General features: G+C 50.0%; 7 protein-coding genes across 7 annotated transcripts; 4 read left to right on the top strand and 3 right to left on the bottom strand.

Moving 5' to 3' along the window:
* Nucleotides 1-1307: 1307 nt before the first annotated feature.
* On the top strand, nt 1308-2239 carry CTAM01_08076 (glycosyl hydrolase family 12; the record flags this gene model as incomplete). Its single annotated transcript, XM_060524097.1, has 3 exons — nt 1308-1801; nt 1859-2097; nt 2160-2239. The coding sequence occupies 3 exons, from the start codon at nt 1308-1310 to the stop codon at nt 2237-2239; spliced, it is 813 nt and encodes a 270-aa protein (XP_060381263.1).
* Nucleotides 2240-2412: 173 nt separating this feature from the next.
* On the bottom strand, nt 2413-3260 carry CTAM01_08075 (uncharacterized protein; the record flags this gene model as incomplete). Its single annotated transcript, XM_060524096.1, has 3 exons — nt 2413-2708; nt 2780-2884; nt 2945-3260. The coding sequence occupies 3 exons, from the start codon at nt 3258-3260 to the stop codon at nt 2413-2415; spliced, it is 717 nt and encodes a 238-aa protein (XP_060381262.1).
* A 1068-nt stretch (nt 3261-4328) lies between these two features.
* CTAM01_08074 (uncharacterized protein) lies at nt 4329-4445 on the top strand (the record flags this gene model as incomplete). The annotated part of the gene is made up of 1 exon (XM_060524095.1): nt 4329-4445. The coding sequence occupies one exon, from the start codon at nt 4329-4331 to the stop codon at nt 4443-4445; it is 117 nt and encodes a 38-aa protein (XP_060381261.1).
* Nucleotides 4446-5200: 755 nt separating this feature from the next.
* CTAM01_08073 (ankyrin-2 ankyrin) lies at nt 5201-11401 on the top strand (the record flags this gene model as incomplete). Its single annotated transcript, XM_060524094.1, has 4 exons — nt 5201-6525; nt 6576-6920; nt 7809-11304; nt 11381-11401. The coding sequence occupies 4 exons, from the start codon at nt 5201-5203 to the stop codon at nt 11399-11401; spliced, it is 5187 nt and encodes a 1728-aa protein (XP_060381260.1).
* Nucleotides 11402-12623: 1222 nt separating this feature from the next.
* Nucleotides 12624-14171, top strand: CTAM01_08072 (uncharacterized protein; the record flags this gene model as incomplete). The annotated part of the gene is made up of 2 exons (XM_060524093.1): nt 12624-12851; nt 12912-14171. 2 exons carry the CDS (start codon nt 12624-12626, stop codon nt 14169-14171), a joined length of 1488 nt encoding a protein of 495 aa, XP_060381259.1.
* A 130-nt stretch (nt 14172-14301) lies between these two features.
* CTAM01_08071 (uncharacterized protein) lies at nt 14302-15177 on the bottom strand (the record flags this gene model as incomplete). Its single annotated transcript, XM_060524092.1, has 1 exon — nt 14302-15177. One exon carries the CDS (start codon nt 15175-15177, stop codon nt 14302-14304), a length of 876 nt encoding a protein of 291 aa, XP_060381258.1.
* An 884-nt stretch (nt 15178-16061) lies between these two features.
* CTAM01_08070 (HET domain-containing protein) lies at nt 16062-17370 on the bottom strand (the record flags this gene model as incomplete). The annotated part of the gene is made up of 3 exons (XM_060524091.1): nt 16062-16221; nt 16380-17091; nt 17145-17370. The coding sequence occupies 3 exons, from the start codon at nt 17368-17370 to the stop codon at nt 16062-16064; spliced, it is 1098 nt and encodes a 365-aa protein (XP_060381257.1).
* Nucleotides 17371-17991: the final 621 nt, after the last annotated feature.

Here is a 17991-nt window from a genome sequence, read left to right as displayed (position 1 = left end):
AATCCAACGGATCATTCGCAGGTATAAGCGGCCAAGGGTATGGTGTTTAGTCGGGTTGAGTTACGGCTTGCAGTATTAGGGTTGTTAATGATGGGCGAGGTGGCTTGGGGTTGATTACCATGGTCGCGTTGTTGCGATTAGCAATTTGTTTGACGCGCCGATCACTCACAGTTCCTGGCCGGGCCATTGGGATATCTCATAAAGTTGGCATGCGAGGTGGCTTGCACTCGCATAATCCTTTGAAAAAAATCCATCCTGAGAAACCGGAGAAGGTCTAGCGTTGTTAATTTGCAGTATAGTACCGTGTTATCTGTTTCCGGTGGGCATGTTCTCATTGTATTTTAGGCATAGACTCGTCCGGATTAGCGATGTGCCGATGACCTTGTTGTTGTCTTGACTATCTTGATCAAAGAGGACCCGAAAGTGCGGTTCAGCTAGGGCTCAAACTACAGACTAATACTTAGCATCAAACTCATCACCAAGTTGCAGATTGTCCTTGCCACCTTCAGGGTTCCGTCTCGGATTGCTCCGGGCGTGGCCCACTTTCACCGAGTTTGTCCATCGGACCCGGTCCCCAATCTCCGGCCGATTCAGACTTGGAATGGGTTCTCCGACTGCGCCGTTTGGGGATTTCCTTATCCCAATCGTTGAAAGCCAATTTTCCGAACGCCTTCACGTGAGGCGACTTATGTCCCTCGTTCCATGGTCAAAAACGAAGAAGGCCATTGCCAAGACTACAGCCCAGCCGCCTTTGTCACCCCAATTCGCAACGGCCATCTGAGAACATTGTTGACCAAGACTGTACGGCTACTTTGCGTTTACTTTCCAACGGAGGCCCTACTCATCTTCAACAGTTGCCATGCCTCAGCCAACATCGATTGCTTTCATGTCTCGATTCGTTAGCCTACTCTCTTGTTCATCACAACATCGCCGCGGAACAAGCCCCAGAGAAACATTGACGTCAGCCAACCGGTCCAGCTGCCGTAAAGTCTTGGTAGGGAACCAGAGCTGACGCACGCAGTGGAGTCGCGCGGTCCAGCACTGCCGCAAGGCCCAACGATGGACCCCTGAGAGTTGTCTTGTCAGCAACTGACAACAAACTCCGGGGCCCTGTTTTCTCCAACTTTAACGCTTCCCGTCCCGTCCGCTGTGCTAAAGACGCGCCGTCTCCAACTACCCCTCACACCATCTTCTCAGTTCATCTCATCTCGTCTCATCTCATCAGCCGCTATATTCATAGGATTTACGAGGTTTTGAAGGTCTTGTCAAGGCTGAAGGTCTAAAGAGAAGCCATTCACTCGCCTCCCATGGGATCCTGCTGTTCGACATCCGACGACTCGTCACAGCACGAACTCCAACAAGCACGCCCCGCCCCGCCGCCTCAAAACCAGAACAACATGCCGCCGCCGCGCGACCACATCGTCACGCTCGAGAAGAAATGGGGCTACCACGCCATTGACGGGTATGAACTAAACAACAACACTTGGGGCCTTGAAAGCGCGACGTCGGGCTCACAGCGCACGCACTACGATGGCCCCAGCCCGCCCGGCGCGTCGGGCGCCCAGGGTATTTCCTGGTCGACGGACTGGGAGTGGCAGGGCGGCGAGCACAACGTCAAGTCCTATGTCTACGGCGCGAGGCAGTTCCAGCGCCGGCTCTTGAGTGAGATCCAGGCGCTGCCGACGGAGGCCGAGTGGCATTACAGCACGTGGGATGTAAGGGCCAATGTGGCGTATGATATCTTTACGGATCCCGATAAAGACCACGCCAACAGCAGCGGAGAATTCGAGGTTATGATCTGGTGAGTTTGATGATTGGTGCCTGAATGTGGTCAACCCGCTGATAAGTGAATGTGTAGGTTGGCAAAGTTGGGCGGTGTGTGGCCCATCAGTGAGTCCAAGGCGCCCATCGCGCATGTCGAGATCTGCGGGCATCAGTGGGAGGTTCATTTTGGTTACAACCACGGCGGCGCGATGAAGGTGTACAGCTTCCTGCCCGTCAATGGCCCCATTCAGCACTTCAACGCCGACGTGAAGCAGTTTTTCAACTTCCTGAGCCACCAGTTCCAGTTCCCCCAGCACAACCAGTACATGCTCGGTAAGTCTCTTCCCCATCCTACCTGTCGGGCCACTCGAACTCCAGGCTAACTGAATGGCCAGTTTACCAGCTCGGTACCGAGGCCTTCACCGGCGGTCCTGCGCAATTCGTTGTGCCCAAGTTCATTGCCGATGTCATCTAGGTATAGGCACTAAGATACGGCCCATAGTATTTGCTGCTTCATGATACCAAAAAGAATCCGTCATTAGACACGTATGCCTTGAAAGGAGGCACTCGTTGCTTCTATAGTCTATAGTAGTAATACACATACAGTACAGTTTGAGGGAAGATGGTTTAGCAACGTCTTCAAGGGTATCATGCAACACAGTGGTCAACACCGGCAGTTACCAACAGCTTAGCGTACTGCTGATGCAAGAACACCGCGGGCCCAGGTAGTGGAGCACCATTACCGTCGCTCACCCCGTTGAGAAGTATTGACTTGAGCTTGAAGCTGACGACTCGGGCCTGTCGGTCGAGGTCCGCATCTAGGGTTATGATACTGTCCAACTCGCGTGGGCCATCAGGCGCTACCCTGGGGGAGAGCCCACCCCGCAGTAAGATGCTGCTTGGAGACTTTTCGATGACAATAAAGTCGTCAGCAAAAGCCGTGCCTATTCAAGTCAGTGAGGGGAACATTAGAATGTGGGCAAGACGCATGGCCAATATCGGGAATGAGACGTACCGATTGGGTAGGTGCTCTTTAATAGCTCCTCTTTCTCCCAGAGGTCCCCTGCGTTCGACTTGTCTTTACGGGCCATCTCCATGATTTTGCGTTGAATATTGAATGCTTGTGTATCAAACTCAGCTTCTTGTCATATCGTCCTCACCGCTAAAGGCACATGCTCACCATATCGTCCCCAGACACCAGCAGAATACGTCTCCACAAGCTTTGAGCCTCCACTAAGCGCGTCCTCAACAAGATCCGGCCGCAACTTGTCAAATGAAACTGTGCGGTAACAGCAGTCGTGAAAGTCGGGATTGTTATTTGGATTGACCTTTTTAAGAAGGGAGTGTTGGAAGAGGGGGTCGTTGGCCGGGGTGAAAGTGTCGTCGAACGCGCACTGACGCGTCCAGAGGTGAAAACCAGCGGCGCCTGTGATGGTGGCACCTGCGGCGAACTTGGAAAAGGTCGCTAACCTGGCCTTTGAGAAGAAGGAAGCCATCAAGACGCGATCTAATCAGGAGTTGGAATGAATGAGGTTGATTGGACAATGCGAATCATGCAAGATGAATTAGATGGATGGGAGGGGGGGCTACAAAATGGGGATCGTGACATTAAAGTCAATTCCTACGATCCAGGTACGCGGTAGAAATCCAGAACCCTTTGTCCGGGTCGATCCGTCCCATAACCCCGGAGGACAATTCTCTTCAAGTTTGGATCGGACTTCTTACCTCATTTCCAAGGGGTCTCGCGCTTTCGGCTTTCGGAATTCGGATCTGCCCAAGGGGGACACTTTTCTCTCACTGTTCACTAAACCAGAAGAGCGCTACTCTGCCGACGGGAGACCCACTCGGGCTCCGAGTCCGCCGGGGTTTCCGAGGGCGCCGAATGTTACCGGCGGATGTCGAATGACGCCGAACGATCGGACCCGTCAAATAATCAGATCTACCGCCTCATCGTTTAGAAACTTCACGATAGAAGAGCCGCATTCTCTATTTTATAAAATTGTCAAGTGTGGGTCTCTGGCTTTAATTGTTGCAATTCTTCCAAAGTCGTACAGACAGTCTTGCTAATGACATGTAACTACACAATGTCCCTTACTTGAAAGTTCAGGGGCTCAAGGGCGAGTCACATCCTTACGAGCATTCACAATAGAGACTCAACATGTATCCAATGCTTTGTGTAACCTTTCTACAATGACAACTCTTGCGCCGGTGGTTTCCCTTCGCCAAATGCCCATGTCTGAGTCTGACTACCAGCGCTGTTTGCCAACCGGTTAACAACCAGTCACATGTGCTCGTGTGGCTCGCAAGTCAGTCTTAAATTCGGAATCAGTCGATTCGGTATGAGTATGCAAAGATGACATTTCCCGGCAAATAGTGAGATCAGCTATTTAAGCAAGGACTGCCAACAATGCCAATGGCGCCTGTATATTGCTATTTTGTCATAAAACCAAGAAACCATTTCAATATAAGTGCCATTACACTTCACAGAAACCAATACAACTCCAACACAGAAGTTAAACATTTCGAAGATTCTCACAAATTGACTAGAAAGCAGTTGGCCTAGGATGCCTGGCTATGCGACGATCTGCCCGAGATGCGGCAGTCCCTCATTCAAGCGGGGCATCTGCGAGCATTGTGGCAAGACTGGACTACCAGATAACTTACCAAGTAGCGAAGATTGAAGTCAATGGTTCCTTTGATACTTCCGATCACTTTCGTCAGGATATCATAAGTGATGGGACTAGAATGGGCTTAGGCGTGATGACGAATTAGTGGACATCGTGGTCGCTGTAGAAAGTGATTAGAGGAAGGTTATCTATTGAGCAGGATAGCCCGGCGGCCCTATTTTTACCAGTCAGTATTAGATGCAATAGAGCAACAAGTTTTACTAATAGTGATGAGCAACTGTATTCTTCGTGCTTGATCAGAGTGACAGAAATTGAGCTATCGAGAGTTTGGCAAGCATTGAGACCGCCCAGGAGGCACGGCTATGCAAATTGGCCCGGTAATTATACAAGCCGTGAACAACCATGAACATATGATTTCGATGATGGTCTATACTGGCGAGAATATATACTTTGTATCTTTGATAACTCAGGCGTTGACCAAACATGTATGGCGCCCACTTTTCATCCGTAGACCGTCATGCCTCTGCATGTTCTCAACATGTCTGCATGGTACTTTTCCAAAGGCTGTGAATCTGCATGCTGACATGCAATGCTGCCCAGCACAAGCGGGGATGTACCACGTGATGCATGCACCGTCACGAGACGGTCAGCCGTGTGAGAGACTTTTCGGGCTACCAAAATCTTAGGGAAGCTGTCGAAAAGCATGAGACTCCAGACCAAGTCAAAACAACTTTTATCACGAACCTACATGCACTCAATAGCATACTTCGTGACGGTGGCAGAACCCTCGTCTGGCAGCTTGATACAAGATGGAGGCCGACCAGTTGGCCGTCAGACTCGACGATGTGAGGGCCATCGCCGATGCCACCTTTCGATTGACCTTTAGCTTCACCAAAAACGACGGCAAGTTGAAATCGGAGATCCGGGCCGTTGCCAACGAAATACAAGACATCGCGGGCTTGTTGCATCGACTTTCTCTGTTAGCATCAGGACTTGAAGAGACTAAGGACCATGATTCGGACATCAATGCTGCCCCGCCCCCACTGGTCTCATGTCGCACCACTTTAGAACAACTAGGGGGATCGCTAAGGAGACGAACAAATAGATCGGACGACGACGGATGCGAACAGAAAAGGTATGCCGATGTCAAGTGGCCATTTACGAGGGCCTGGACAACAGATCTCCTGAATGAACTGAGTGAGCACAAGAAGACAATTTCAGAAGGACTGAATGGAGAATCCATCAAACATCTGTTACAGTTACTATCAAAAGGGAAGTCTGTGGCAACCATACGTGACGAAGACTGGATATCCGAAGTTTTCACCGACTTTCTCCAATCCTCTGGGTATTTCCAAGGCATCTATATGGTCCTCAATACCTTTCTACGCGCCCGAGAAGATTCATACATCAAGATACAAGATCGATACAAACACTTTTCAATACAGTCGAGCTTTTTCCAAGGAGAAGACTTCGAAAATTGGCTTGATAAGGGAGGATCACACCTTCTCTTCACAGCTCCTCCGGGCGGGGGGAGAACCGCCTTCACCGGCGCACTAGCACGGGAAACCTTTCGGCGACGCCGTGCACGAACTGTTGTTGTACCCATCTACTTTGAGCTTCTAAGTGGATGGACCAGATGGACCACGGATATGAACATACTTGGCACCATCGTTGCTCTGATCGCGCGCCAGAATCAGGGCGCGTTCGAAGTCTTACGCCGATATCGTCGCGACCTAAATATCCAACCGAGATGGGCAACAAACGGAGCGAGCATGGAAGGACTGAAAGGTGTTCTTTGGCAAATGTCAACTTTCTTTGAACATGTCTTGGTCATTGTGGACTGCTCAAAGTCTGGCGGAGATGGCATCATACCGATGATCGCCTCTTTGTTAAAGACTTCCAAAGAATCCGCACCGAACTTTAGTTTGGCAGTGGTTTGTCAAGACCTCGAGTTTGTTCGGGAGTCTTTGGGCGAATCCGTCACTAAATGTGACATTGCACCATCCATGGCCATCTTGCAGGCTTTCGCTGCCACCGAGGTAGAAAGACGAGTCAGGACCGGGGCTCTGCGGTTCCAACGGACAGCAGTGAAGGATGCTACGATCCGCAAACTCAGCGTTGGTGACGACCATGTGTAAGACAATGAAACACTCACGAACCGTATAAGGCTAATAATCAAGACAGCTTCTGGAAGATCGCATATCAACTCGACCACCTCTGCTCCTTGCAGTCCCACTCTGAGCAGGTTGAGTTTCTGGAGAAGCTCCCATGCTCGCTGCACGACACCTACCGCTTAACGCTGGAAGAATTTCAAAAGCGGACGCCAGAATCTCGAAGCTTGATCCTCAGGGCTTTACAACTGACGAAATGTTCGCGCCACAAACTGAGTGCCCAAGAGTTCTGCCAAGCCCTTTCAGTTTCAGGCATTTCCGGGCTAGATCCTGAGATGTTGGAATATCCGGAGGTGGACGAATCAGAGATTCTGCGACAATGCAGTCCTATGATCATAAGATCGCTGGATGGCAACAAGTTTGTGTTTGCGCACGATTCGATTGAAAGCTTCCTTACGCATAGATATATCGACCAATCCAGCGATTTGGCCGCATATTGTCTCACGACATCCGGAACGAATCGGCTTCTTGCTACCTGTGCACTCAAGTTCCTGACCTTAGGTCACTTCGCTCGACTTCCAAGCTTATCGTTGTCAGAAGTGGATTATATAAGGACCAGGAACGAGAGATACCCCTTTTACAGGTTCGCCGCACTGACTTGGCACAAAATTGATGTCAGTCATTGGCAGGACCCGGAGTTGGTCGTGGAAGCCATGGCGCTCTTCGACCCCAAACAGACAACAAACTTCAAGGCTTGGTGTCTTGAGATCTGCCGCCAACACAGAATGAACGGCGACTGTAACAATTGGAGAGGACGGAAAGACAGAGGCATAATCAGGAGGCCCCCATCTATCTGTTCAGAAACTACGGAAGCCAACTCTTCCGCCGCAACATGGTCGAACAAAGATTTAGGAGATAGTACTTCAGATACCCCACCTCATCTGGAATCATCATCCTCCGCAAGTCCTCCTCTGAGGAAGAAGATGTCCAAACGATCTTGGGCAGCAGGCCAGACAAGGCGCCTTGCACGTGTGCTAAGGCGAGGCGACTTTACTCCATTACACATGGCTGCTCTCCTGGGCATCGATGCCGTCTGCTCGGAGTTGATTCGAATTGGAGAAAATTACAATCGGCCGAGCAAGATAGGAACCCCTTTGCAGTGTGCGATTGGAGGTACTTTACTCATTGGTGACCACGATATCCCGGCGGGCAATTCTCCATTGCCACCATGGCTCAGCCGACCACGTAAAAGCACTATTGAGCTGCTGATCAATGCGGGAGCGGATTGTACACGAGATTTGCCTAGTCAGACATACCCTTGGAGCACTGTCGGTGCTTTGGCCCTGAAGACCTCAGAATGGGCTAGGAATTCTGAAATCTTCGCGATTGTCGTTAGAGGAGGTGCTCAACTGCACGATGACATTATCGCTGTGTTCAGGTCGATCTGTCGCAAGTGGACAAAGCATAAAGATGCAGGAGCCAAGGAACTTATTCAGGACATCTTGGAAATCTTAAACGGAATGGTTGAAAAGAAAGAGGGCGAATCGCTGGCTTATCTCAAAGCTTTCCAGAAGGCGGTTTCGGAAACCACTGACATCGACATACCATTGCCTGTCTCGCAAGGCATCTCCGATGACATGCTTGTCCAACAGATGTGGAAATCAATCGACGATGACAACTTGAAAGCGATCGAGGATCAATCTCAAAGTAACACAAGAATTAAGGACCTCCTAAAAGGCGACATCTTGATGAAACTGCTCGACTTCGCTGCCGCATGCTCAGCTGTCAACTGCTTGGACCACTTGCTCACAAATTACATGGCCGAAAACGGCTCAAATGATTGGAAAAGCAAAGCTGTGCTTTATTGCGTCGAAGATGGAAAGCAAGAAGTCCTCTTATGCTTATTGAAGGATGGTGCTCAAACCATGAGAGCCAATGCGAGAGGAAGCACCATCTGGCATCTCGCAGCTGCTAAAGCTACCTCAACTGGAATTCTCAAAATCTTACTTGAAAACAGTGACGAGGAAGAACGAAAAGATGCCTTGAGAATGTTGAATGAGAGTGGCCGTACCGTGCTTGCCAAAGCGCTAGTCAGCAAACAGTACTCAAACGCCTCTATCATCCTCAAATACTGCAAAAAGGATCGTGCGTGCCTCAAGAGCAGACATCCATCACTACCTCACCTTGTGGCGGGTATTCAGGATAGCGTCTTACTCAAGGAGTTGCATGATTGCGAAATGTTCGAATTTGTGGCTAAAGACACGCCTCTCAATTACTTCCATATAGAAGATTCAGCAGGTGTGGAAGCGACTCGCCAACTCCTCGAAATATTTCCCTACCCTTGTTCCGACCAGCCTCCAACACCCTTAAGGATATACCTGTCAAGATCCGACTTGAACATCTACAAGAAAGAACTTGTAGCACTTCTTGTCCAGAAAGAGCTGTCTGCCGCACCTATCGTCAACGGTATTCATACCTGGCAGTGGTTCTGCAAAAGCGTGCAGGGTTATTTCAGAAGAGCATCAGAAGCTGAGGCCTGGGAAGTTGTCGAACTTGTGAAGCTCATGGTCCATCTCGGTTGCATGGACGATTATGAAAAAGCTAGAGAAACATCTGGGCTGGTAGAGATCGTTCCTCTCTTTGATGTCGACTCAATGCCGAGGGCGTTTACACCTGACAACGACGCTGTACTTGCGACTGAAGAGATATTCGGCATTGTTCATGACACAACGACCTTACCTCAGTACTACAAAAGTAGTGGTATGGATATCAAGGTCATCAAGTGGACTATTGCTCACAATTCTTGGCACCTGTTTCGTCGTCTTATCCACACGGATATTGATGTTCATAAAAGGGACGGGAGAGGAAACTTGTTAGAGTACGTGTGCTCTCACGGTACCGAATTCAACGGTCATAGGATGCTCGCGAATCTTTTAGAACGAGCTGAGAAAGATCGTCTGAACGAGCTGAATCCCGACGGAAACCTTGGTCTCTTACACCTACTAGGAATGCCATATGGCAAGGAGGACTTATCTTCAGATAGTAGTCCCTTGTTCAGTCCTAGTTTTATCCCGATGGAGAACTTCAGTCAACCACAAGGTTCAGCTTGCCCAATGCGTTTAGGGCCGGGGGGATTCGCGGCATTGAGGATACCACGCGACAACCCAAAGTTTAGCATACTCCAACGACTGCTTGACGAGCACATGGATCGCCAGCTTCTCAGCAAAAGGGGTAATTTTTCAGCCTTGAGTACGCACATAAGATACTGTTATCTTGACACGGCACGCCTTTTACTTTTACGCGGATCACCAGAGACTCTCTCTACCTCTGACAAGTTTGGGTGGACTCCTGTAGCGTGGGCATGCGCGCATGGCTACACGGATATCATCGACCAGATGGCTGCATCCTCCTGTTCTGAATCTATTTGGGACTTCCAGGTTGAGGTGGCATTGGGTGTTGAAGCAGCTCCCTCATTCACGAAGCCCTACCGTGGCCTCTGCGCTCTGCACCTTGCGGTACTTGCCTCGGCAAAGACTGTATCGTTTCTGCTGAATCACGGTTTTGCCTCAGACCTTGACATCACTGATGCACAATTGCATACCCCTTTACACTTTGCCACAATGTTTGGGCAGCTGGAAACCATCAAAGAACTTGTTTCTCGGGGGTCAAATATCAACGCTAAGGACTGCGACGGATGGACCCCCTTGCACTTCGCAATCCATCTCGAGAAGAAAGACACTGTTGAGCTCCTTCTGGAGCTCAGCGCGGCCCATATGGAGACGAAGAAAGGAGAAACGCCGCTCGATTTTGCTATGCCCAAGGAAGAATACTATATCAAACGAGTTCAAAGGTCCATCCAACAAAACCTGAAGACTGGCGCAGAAATTCACTGTGACAAGCAATGGCTGGCCTCTCTCTCTCGGACCATGGAAAAGACCATCATTGACGGCGATACTAAAATTTGTAGAAAGATTCTTAAGGAAGGTTGCCCGGTGGACATCAAGATGAGATCTTGCCATACTTGCACAGCTCTCATTTTCGCTTTGTCACGTAACGAGGTGTCTGCGAACATCGTCGACACCCTGGTGGAACACGGAGCAAGTTTCCGTGGAACTACCTGTGCCCGCCATACGTGCGGAAATTTCAAGCGATACGGTATCCGCCATTTCAGCGACTACACTTCAGACAACTCCTCATCTTCCTCGTCCTCCTCATCATCTGATAGTGATGATAACAAAAAGTACCGGCAGTATGCCTGGCCATCGTTTGGATCTACCAGTCTTGACATGCTCATGTGGGAGGATGATTTGTTCGAGAAAATTTCAACATGGCTATGCTCCGTTCCGGAAGAAGACATGATATGGCTCATTGACAATTCCATAGCCGTCCATGTAGCTGTGGATCGCGGCAGCCTCAAGGCTCTACAGGTTCTCTTATCTCACGCTGCTAAGATCGGTGATGGTCTTCACAGAAACTTGGCTTATGAGCTTGTGAACAGGACTGGATGGCATTCTGGGCCCTACGTAGCCTCGCCTCTTCAGGACGCAGTCGATGCTTGCAACCTGGAGCTTGTCCGCCTTCTCCTCGAATATGGAGCAGAAGTTGACAAGAAAACCACAGCGAAGGGAACTGCCCTTCACCAAGCCGCAAATCACGAAAGCATCGAGCTTGCACAACTTCTTTTGGAGCACGGGGCCTCGCTTGCATCCAGAGATTATAACCGTGGATTCACCCCTCTGGAAGAAGCAGTTCAGTCTGGCAACACCGAAATGGTGAACCTCTTTTTGGATCGTGGGGCATCTGTCAGATATCCTCAGTATGCTGACACATGTCTGGTTTGTGATTCGACGGAAACTGCGGTTCTGATGCTAAAATCAGGCATCCCTCTTCAAACGATAGGAAGGTATGGCGTACCCCTCTGGGCACCGGCGTGTCTGAAAATCCGGCTTGCGACCTTTATTTTCAACTCCGATTATGGCCATGCGATAGCATCCGAGGTGAATGCACCAAAGCTTTGGCAGATTCTATCCTACGCCTACTACGTTGGAGAGAGGGGTCGTGTCCGGCGATTTCTTCGTCTGCTGTGTCGGCGAAGTGGGCACGGATCCATACAAGACATGACTGAGTCCGATGGAAAAGACAGCGAAAGATCATATGGCGTGTTGTGCCTCTTTGCTGATCTCGGACTTGTTGAAGAGGCCAAGTTGCTGCTAGACTTGGGTTGCAACATTGAGTTCGAGGGAGCTTCGACTGGCACTGCGCTAATGGCAGCAGCTCATGGGGGTCGGCTAGACGTAGTCAAAATGCTCGTCTATGCAGGAGCACGGATATGGTACGAGAAGGATGGATTAGGCAGGAGTGCAATAGTTGCAGCTCAGGATTTCCCAGAAATCGTAAGTTGGCTGTTGGTTGGAAAATTTACGGAGCAGGCGAAAATTGAGGTGGCCCCGCCTGGCTGGGTAACGGACCAACAAAGCGAGATTCGCCCCTGGAGCGGATATCGTCTTGGCAAGTTTTCTCTGTCAGGAAAATACGCTCGGCACTGGGGAGATTCGAGTTTGAGGTGGTTGTCGTGTTTGGATAAGGCACGAAGGAACTTGCGGGGGAAAGTTGTCGTATCAAGGTCATGGAACAGAGAATACTCATAGGAAACGAGTGACAATAGGTAAACCTGAATGATTTTCTAGGATAAGAAACCGTCACATGCCAGGATTCGTCTGCCTTGCATCATGCAGTGCTCCCGAATCAATGTGGTAAAACACCAACAATGCATGCGGAAAAGACCTTAACTCGGATTAACCGGCTGACAGGTACGACACCGACAGCAGACAAAGGTACGTAAAATGGCGGCAAACTTTCCAAGACTGTAGCCAGTGCGCCTATAGTCGTTAGATCAACCGTGACAAGACCGTAAGTCCGGTCCAGCGGACTGTAAGTCCAGACTTCCAACGACTGTCATGCAGGTCGGTAAAGAAGGAACGAATCTAACCCGATCGATCCTTGCAATTTTTTCAACTGCCGTAAATACGAGCGTGATCCCGCTCTTCTGAGACTGTGTTCTAATTGTAACCATCTTTCTCATTTTTGAGGTCAAGCCGTGGGTACCTAGGTAGTCATCAAGATGGGCAGCATATTCTCGAAGACTGCGCCCAAAGCACCGGCAACAGTGGCTACAGACACGATCATCCCCTTGAACCCCAATGATGACACTGCCCTGAACAGAGGCATTGTCATGGGCTTCATGATGCGCTTTGATGACGTCTTGAATCCAGAAAGGCTGCACTCGTCACTTACGAAGTTGCTAGGCCGTGAAGGATGGCGAAAGCTTGGTGCTAGACTAAGACTGAACGTAAGTTCCAATCTCAAGTATTCGAAAATGCGTCGAGACAGCTTTTCACATATGCGGCAGTCTCAGAAAAAGCTTGAGTACCATGTGCCTGAGCTATACAACTCCGAAAGACCAGCTATTGCGTACTCGCACCAGACGCACGACTGCAGCATCAAATATGATCCGCTCGCTTCGCGGCTACCGAAAGCAACTTCAAGGCCAGCAGTCATAGGAACTCCACCAGAAAAGTTCCAGGATTTAATGCGAAGATCAGATGGCCCCAAGTCGATGCAAGACTACATCTATCGCGATGAACCTCAGCTGAGTCTGCACATCGTCTCCTTCGATGACGCGACGCTTGTCAGTTTGACATGGCTGCACACGTTATGGGATGGGATCGGAAGGCAGGAACTTCTGACTGCGTGGACTGCCATTCTCGAGGGTCGCGACGACGATGTCAAAGTCTTCCACGGGTTTGACACAGATCCCCTGGCAGAGCTGGGAAAGAACACTGCAGAGCCATTCGTTCTGGCTGATCAGCGTCTTTCAGTCTGGGGACTGGCCCGAATCGTCCTGCAGTATATTTGGGACATCCTCCGTCATCCTTTTGAAGAATCTCGTATTGCTTGTATACCGGCAGCTTACATCGAAACACTCAAGAAAAAGGTCAACCAAGAGTTGAGTGACCAGAGCACCGGCCAAGAAAAGTTATTCGCCAGCGAGGGAGACATCGTGACCGCCGTTATCGGCCGCCTATGGTCGCAACATTTGCCTGCGAATACCAACAAACCGATTGTCCTCGGAAACGTCATCAATATACGTCCTGCGCTTGCTCAGGACATTCTTCCAGAAAAGACCGCATTTATATCAAACGCCACATCCCTGATCCTAACCACCATCACCGCGGAGGACCTCTGGACAAGGCCGCTGAGCCACACGGCTGCCGCGATACGACGATCCATCCGAGAGCAAGGGACTAGAGCGCAAATTGAAGCTCGCAAAGCCCTAGAAAAGAAACATTCTGCAGCTTTCTTTGGAGACAGGAACATGCATCAGATTTTACTGTCAAACTGGGGCAAAGCCAGATTCTTCGAAACAGACTTTTCTTCCGCCGTCGTCGAGCCTCACTTAGTCTCTGTTGCTCAGCCGCACAAACTTGGGCGCCCCTCGCTGATTCTCAATGCGAACTATGTCAGTGGCTTCCCACTTAGATTTGCGGGTCCGATAATTGGCAAGGACCTAGATGGCAATATTTGGTGGGGTGGCATGTTGCGGACTGGTCTTTGGGATAGAATTGCGCAAACCTTGGAAGATCAGGGTTGGTATTTGGTAACTAAGTAGTCTGCTTGATTCTATCTGCACCACGTCACTATCGCAGATCTATGTCTTGTCTATATCTAGATAGCTGGCTTGTCGTGTTCGAATTATGTCTGCTCGTGGGTTCGCCTCGTTTCGTACCCAATTTACATCATTATTTTCCCAACAATAGTTTCAGGCCCTTCAAAGCTTGCTCGTTAGCCGTGAACAGAATGCCACCGGCCAAAACCGTTCGTCCTAGTCGCATGACTGTCCCTCTCCAAAGGCCCTTTACTCCATCCTCGGCCATGATCGCTCGAAATGACTCCATTGTGCCCACGGCTTTGGCCTGTTGAGCCTTTGTCTTGATCGTGTCAAAGGGTTGCGTCGCTACGGTCGTGACTGTGCCAGCAAGCGCGCCGTTGGCAAAGCTCATGATCGGACCCTCAGGGCTGATTCCCTTGCTACGCTCGAAGTCTTTGATGATACTATAGCTGCCGAGGCGAAATCCCGTGGTGCCGATTTGTTTCAGGGTTGTGGTTATATAGCCGCGCCAAAGAGCCTTCAGAACTCCTTGTTCTCGCGTCAGAGTTTTGATGCAATTCACTGCACCTGTGAATCGTCGCGTTGTCTTGGCATCGTCGATGAGCGCTGTCTTGATGCGCTCGCTCGGTGTGACAATGATCGTGCTGCTGACGATCCCAGCTACCATTCCTGACGCGATACTTTGCATGGGTCCTAGCGTACGCGTCTTCTTGTCTTCAAATACGGAGCGAATGCTGTCGAACGCGACGAACCTCACCGCGTCCTTCCCGATAGACCCCACGATCATCGTGCTGCATCCCTTGTAAAGCGCTGGCAACCCCTCATCGCGCGCAACGCGCAGAACAATCGCGAAGGGGTTCCTTGTCCCTTTCTGGTGCCCATAGAGCTGTACTCGCGTCTTGGCGAACTCAAATGGGTACGTGCAGGCGGCTTCTACACCGCCGGCGATGCCTCCCGCAGCAAGTGAGAGTAGCGGCGATGTCTTGCCGTCCGCCGGAGCGACCATCGCGAACCCAGATCTGCCCCGGGGGCGTGTTGAATTTCGAGTTTTGATTGAAACGAGCACTCTTAATGTGTACACAAATCAAGACAAAAGTAAGCCGGCTGGTCGTAATCTTTGGACTTAATGTCGGAGAAATATGTCGATGGTTTATGAGGATTGCGACGATCGGCCCGGCCCGGTGTTCGCCTCGGTTAATTGTCGGCCTCGTGGGGACGCTTATCGCCGGATGCTCTTCAAGCTAGGTTACACCTTAGCGGCGATCCAATACCGCACACTGAAAACCGCGGACTCATTTTTCAAGTTGTCGATACACCTGACGCGCCTTACACACTACAGACTTCGTCACTATCTATGCGAACATGACCAACAGTGGTAGGTAGTTCATCAACTTATCATGGTCCTCTTCTCGTAAGCCTCGATTCCATGAGAAACGCAACTACAAGATCGTCAATGTTCGCTTTTCTGCTCCCTCAAACCACGATGACTTTCCCCGGTCAAGAAAAGCACCAACGCGGTAGAACAAAGACGGAGATCTTTCCATCAATATCAGTCCCCTAATATTCTCGCCCACTTGTTCTGGGTGCCGTTCACTTCTGAGACCAAGAAAATACAAAGTGTCTTGACTCCGCAATACCTCATGATGTTCCTGGCTGTATGGGTCGGCGTCAAGAAATATGTACCCGACCCATTCGTCCTTATAATTAAGCCATCTAGTAATACCATCAGAATCTCTACCATGACTGCCTGCAGCTCTGGTAGCCAAGCACGGACCCGAGATGGTTAGAGACCCCGAGGTAACCCTCCCGTAAGGATTCCCGGGGGAGTTTAACGTGGTTTCTGCACCAATGATATACACGAGGCTCTCTCCGGTTTGTGCAAACGCAAAGTCAACGGATCCTTGCACGGATGCCCATGACCATGACGGAGCCACCCATTTCTCTGGTCGGGATTTCTGAGATTTGGGCAAGAAAATATCTAGTGCCCCTCCCTGCCGCCAAAGCAAACTTCTCTCCAGCTGCTTCTGCCATAGGCCCGCCAAGTAGCGACCTAGCCTACCATTCAGTAATGTGTCGAATTCCCGAGCCATTCCTTCTATTGCATGAAGTCTGTCTGCTGGATTGGTAAGACTCCGGGATGAATAGTTCTGCACAAGACCATCCCAATACGATGCAAAAACTTCTTTTCTTTGGAGCCAAGGGGTGTACATGGGAAAGAAAGGTTTCATCTTGATCTTGTCAAGCGAAGAATGAGGACAGATGTAATGGATCCTGGAGGAAGTAAAAAGCAGCCGCCGAGGAGCCAGTTCCCATTCTTGGAGAGCCCATGCCCGGCGACTGATAGGCTCGTCTTTGAACTGAACGCTGGTGTCTAGAATGACTGATGTGTTCTGGGTATCCTCGTGTGAAGGCTTGACAGGAATCTGGCATTGATGCGCGGCTATAGAAAAGAAGCCATCGTCGGAGTCTGGGGCATTGGCTGCGACTATTGTGATGAAAGAGTTCTTGTAGATACTGGCCATTCTGGCCGACTCATATAACCAATCTTCGTCAGAGTCTTGGAGGATACATAATGCATCGATCCAAATGTACTGCATATGGAGTCCTTGCGCTACTCGAAGAGCATCTTGCAGACTGAGAGGCAGTGCCGAAGGAGAGAATCCTTGCTGTCGGTCGGCCAATGTCGCCGAAGTGATTGTGAACGTATTCGATTTGCCCCAACAGTATGACAAGGCGGCGTATTTGATATTCTTGCCAACTTCTGCTGTGTTTTTGATCGTGATCAAGTTGTTAGCGTGATTACTGAGGTCGACGAGTCGTGTTGGTAGCTCTACCTCCCCGATGGGGAAGCAAGCGTGGTCCGCTTGGCATTGAAAGATCTCTGTTTGGGCCATTTGCCAGTGATTTGGGACTGACTGGTCTTTGACACAGTTAGAGATGTTTTTCAGAAGACCATAGTTTCATGTCACCTACCGCTACCATTTAGAAGCCTGCAACTTATACTCTGTGGTTCTACAACTCGCGGCTCTCGTTCCGAGGCATCATTGCCATGTACACACTCTTGCGGGGAGATGGTGCCTGCATCTATTTTTATAAAAAGTAGTAAGTACTTCTCGTAGCTCTTGAGGATCACTTTAATTGGTGGTTTGTTGTATGATCTTATTTTCGCGGGCTTGGGCCGTTTTGCGAGCTTCATCATAACGCTTCCCTAGCACTTCTGGCTAACATTGATTGCCTTAGAGCAGAAAGCTCTATGCAATATCATACATAGACTGCAAGTTTCCCTCGAGGCTGAGATGTCAGCTAAATTGCCCACCATGCGGGACCAATCAAGGTCGTCCAGATCCGAGGGTAAAGTGATGGTTTGGCAACGGGCGCACAACGGCTGCATGCCAGTCAACGCCGCCATTTCTGAACTAGACAGACTTGAATCGGGGGAAAGTAGGCCCTTGTACCGAATCTATCAATTCGAAGGTGGCGTTGTAACTTGTAAAGCCGGGTCAGCCACTACCCATAGTAAGGTAAGCAAGGATATCCAAGTTTTTAGCTGGCTTCGGGCTCAACTACAGCCCCGGAAGAAGACCTAACGTTCTTCAGAACTTCCTACTGTACAGCTTCTGAGAAGAAGACTTGAAATGGTCATAAGAAATGCCGACGGAACTTACGTGCTTGGAATTGATTAGGCTCAGATGTTGTCGAAGCTTAACGACACGGAGCCTCACACTTCCATACCCCTCCATACCCCTCCATACCCCTCACCTCGTTTAGGCAGCAGTTCTCCTATCCTGTCTCCGCTGTTAATTTGCTGACATTCTTCGGA

This window comes from Colletotrichum tamarilloi (genome assembly GCF_030869305.1).
Source record: "Colletotrichum tamarilloi strain Tom-12 chromosome Unknown Scaffold_27.1, whole genome shotgun sequence".
Taxonomy (NCBI): Eukaryota; Fungi; Ascomycota; class Sordariomycetes; order Glomerellales; family Glomerellaceae; genus Colletotrichum; species Colletotrichum tamarilloi.
The sequence above is the reverse complement of the archived record's forward strand: the minus strand, read 5'-3'. Positions and strand labels throughout refer to the sequence as shown.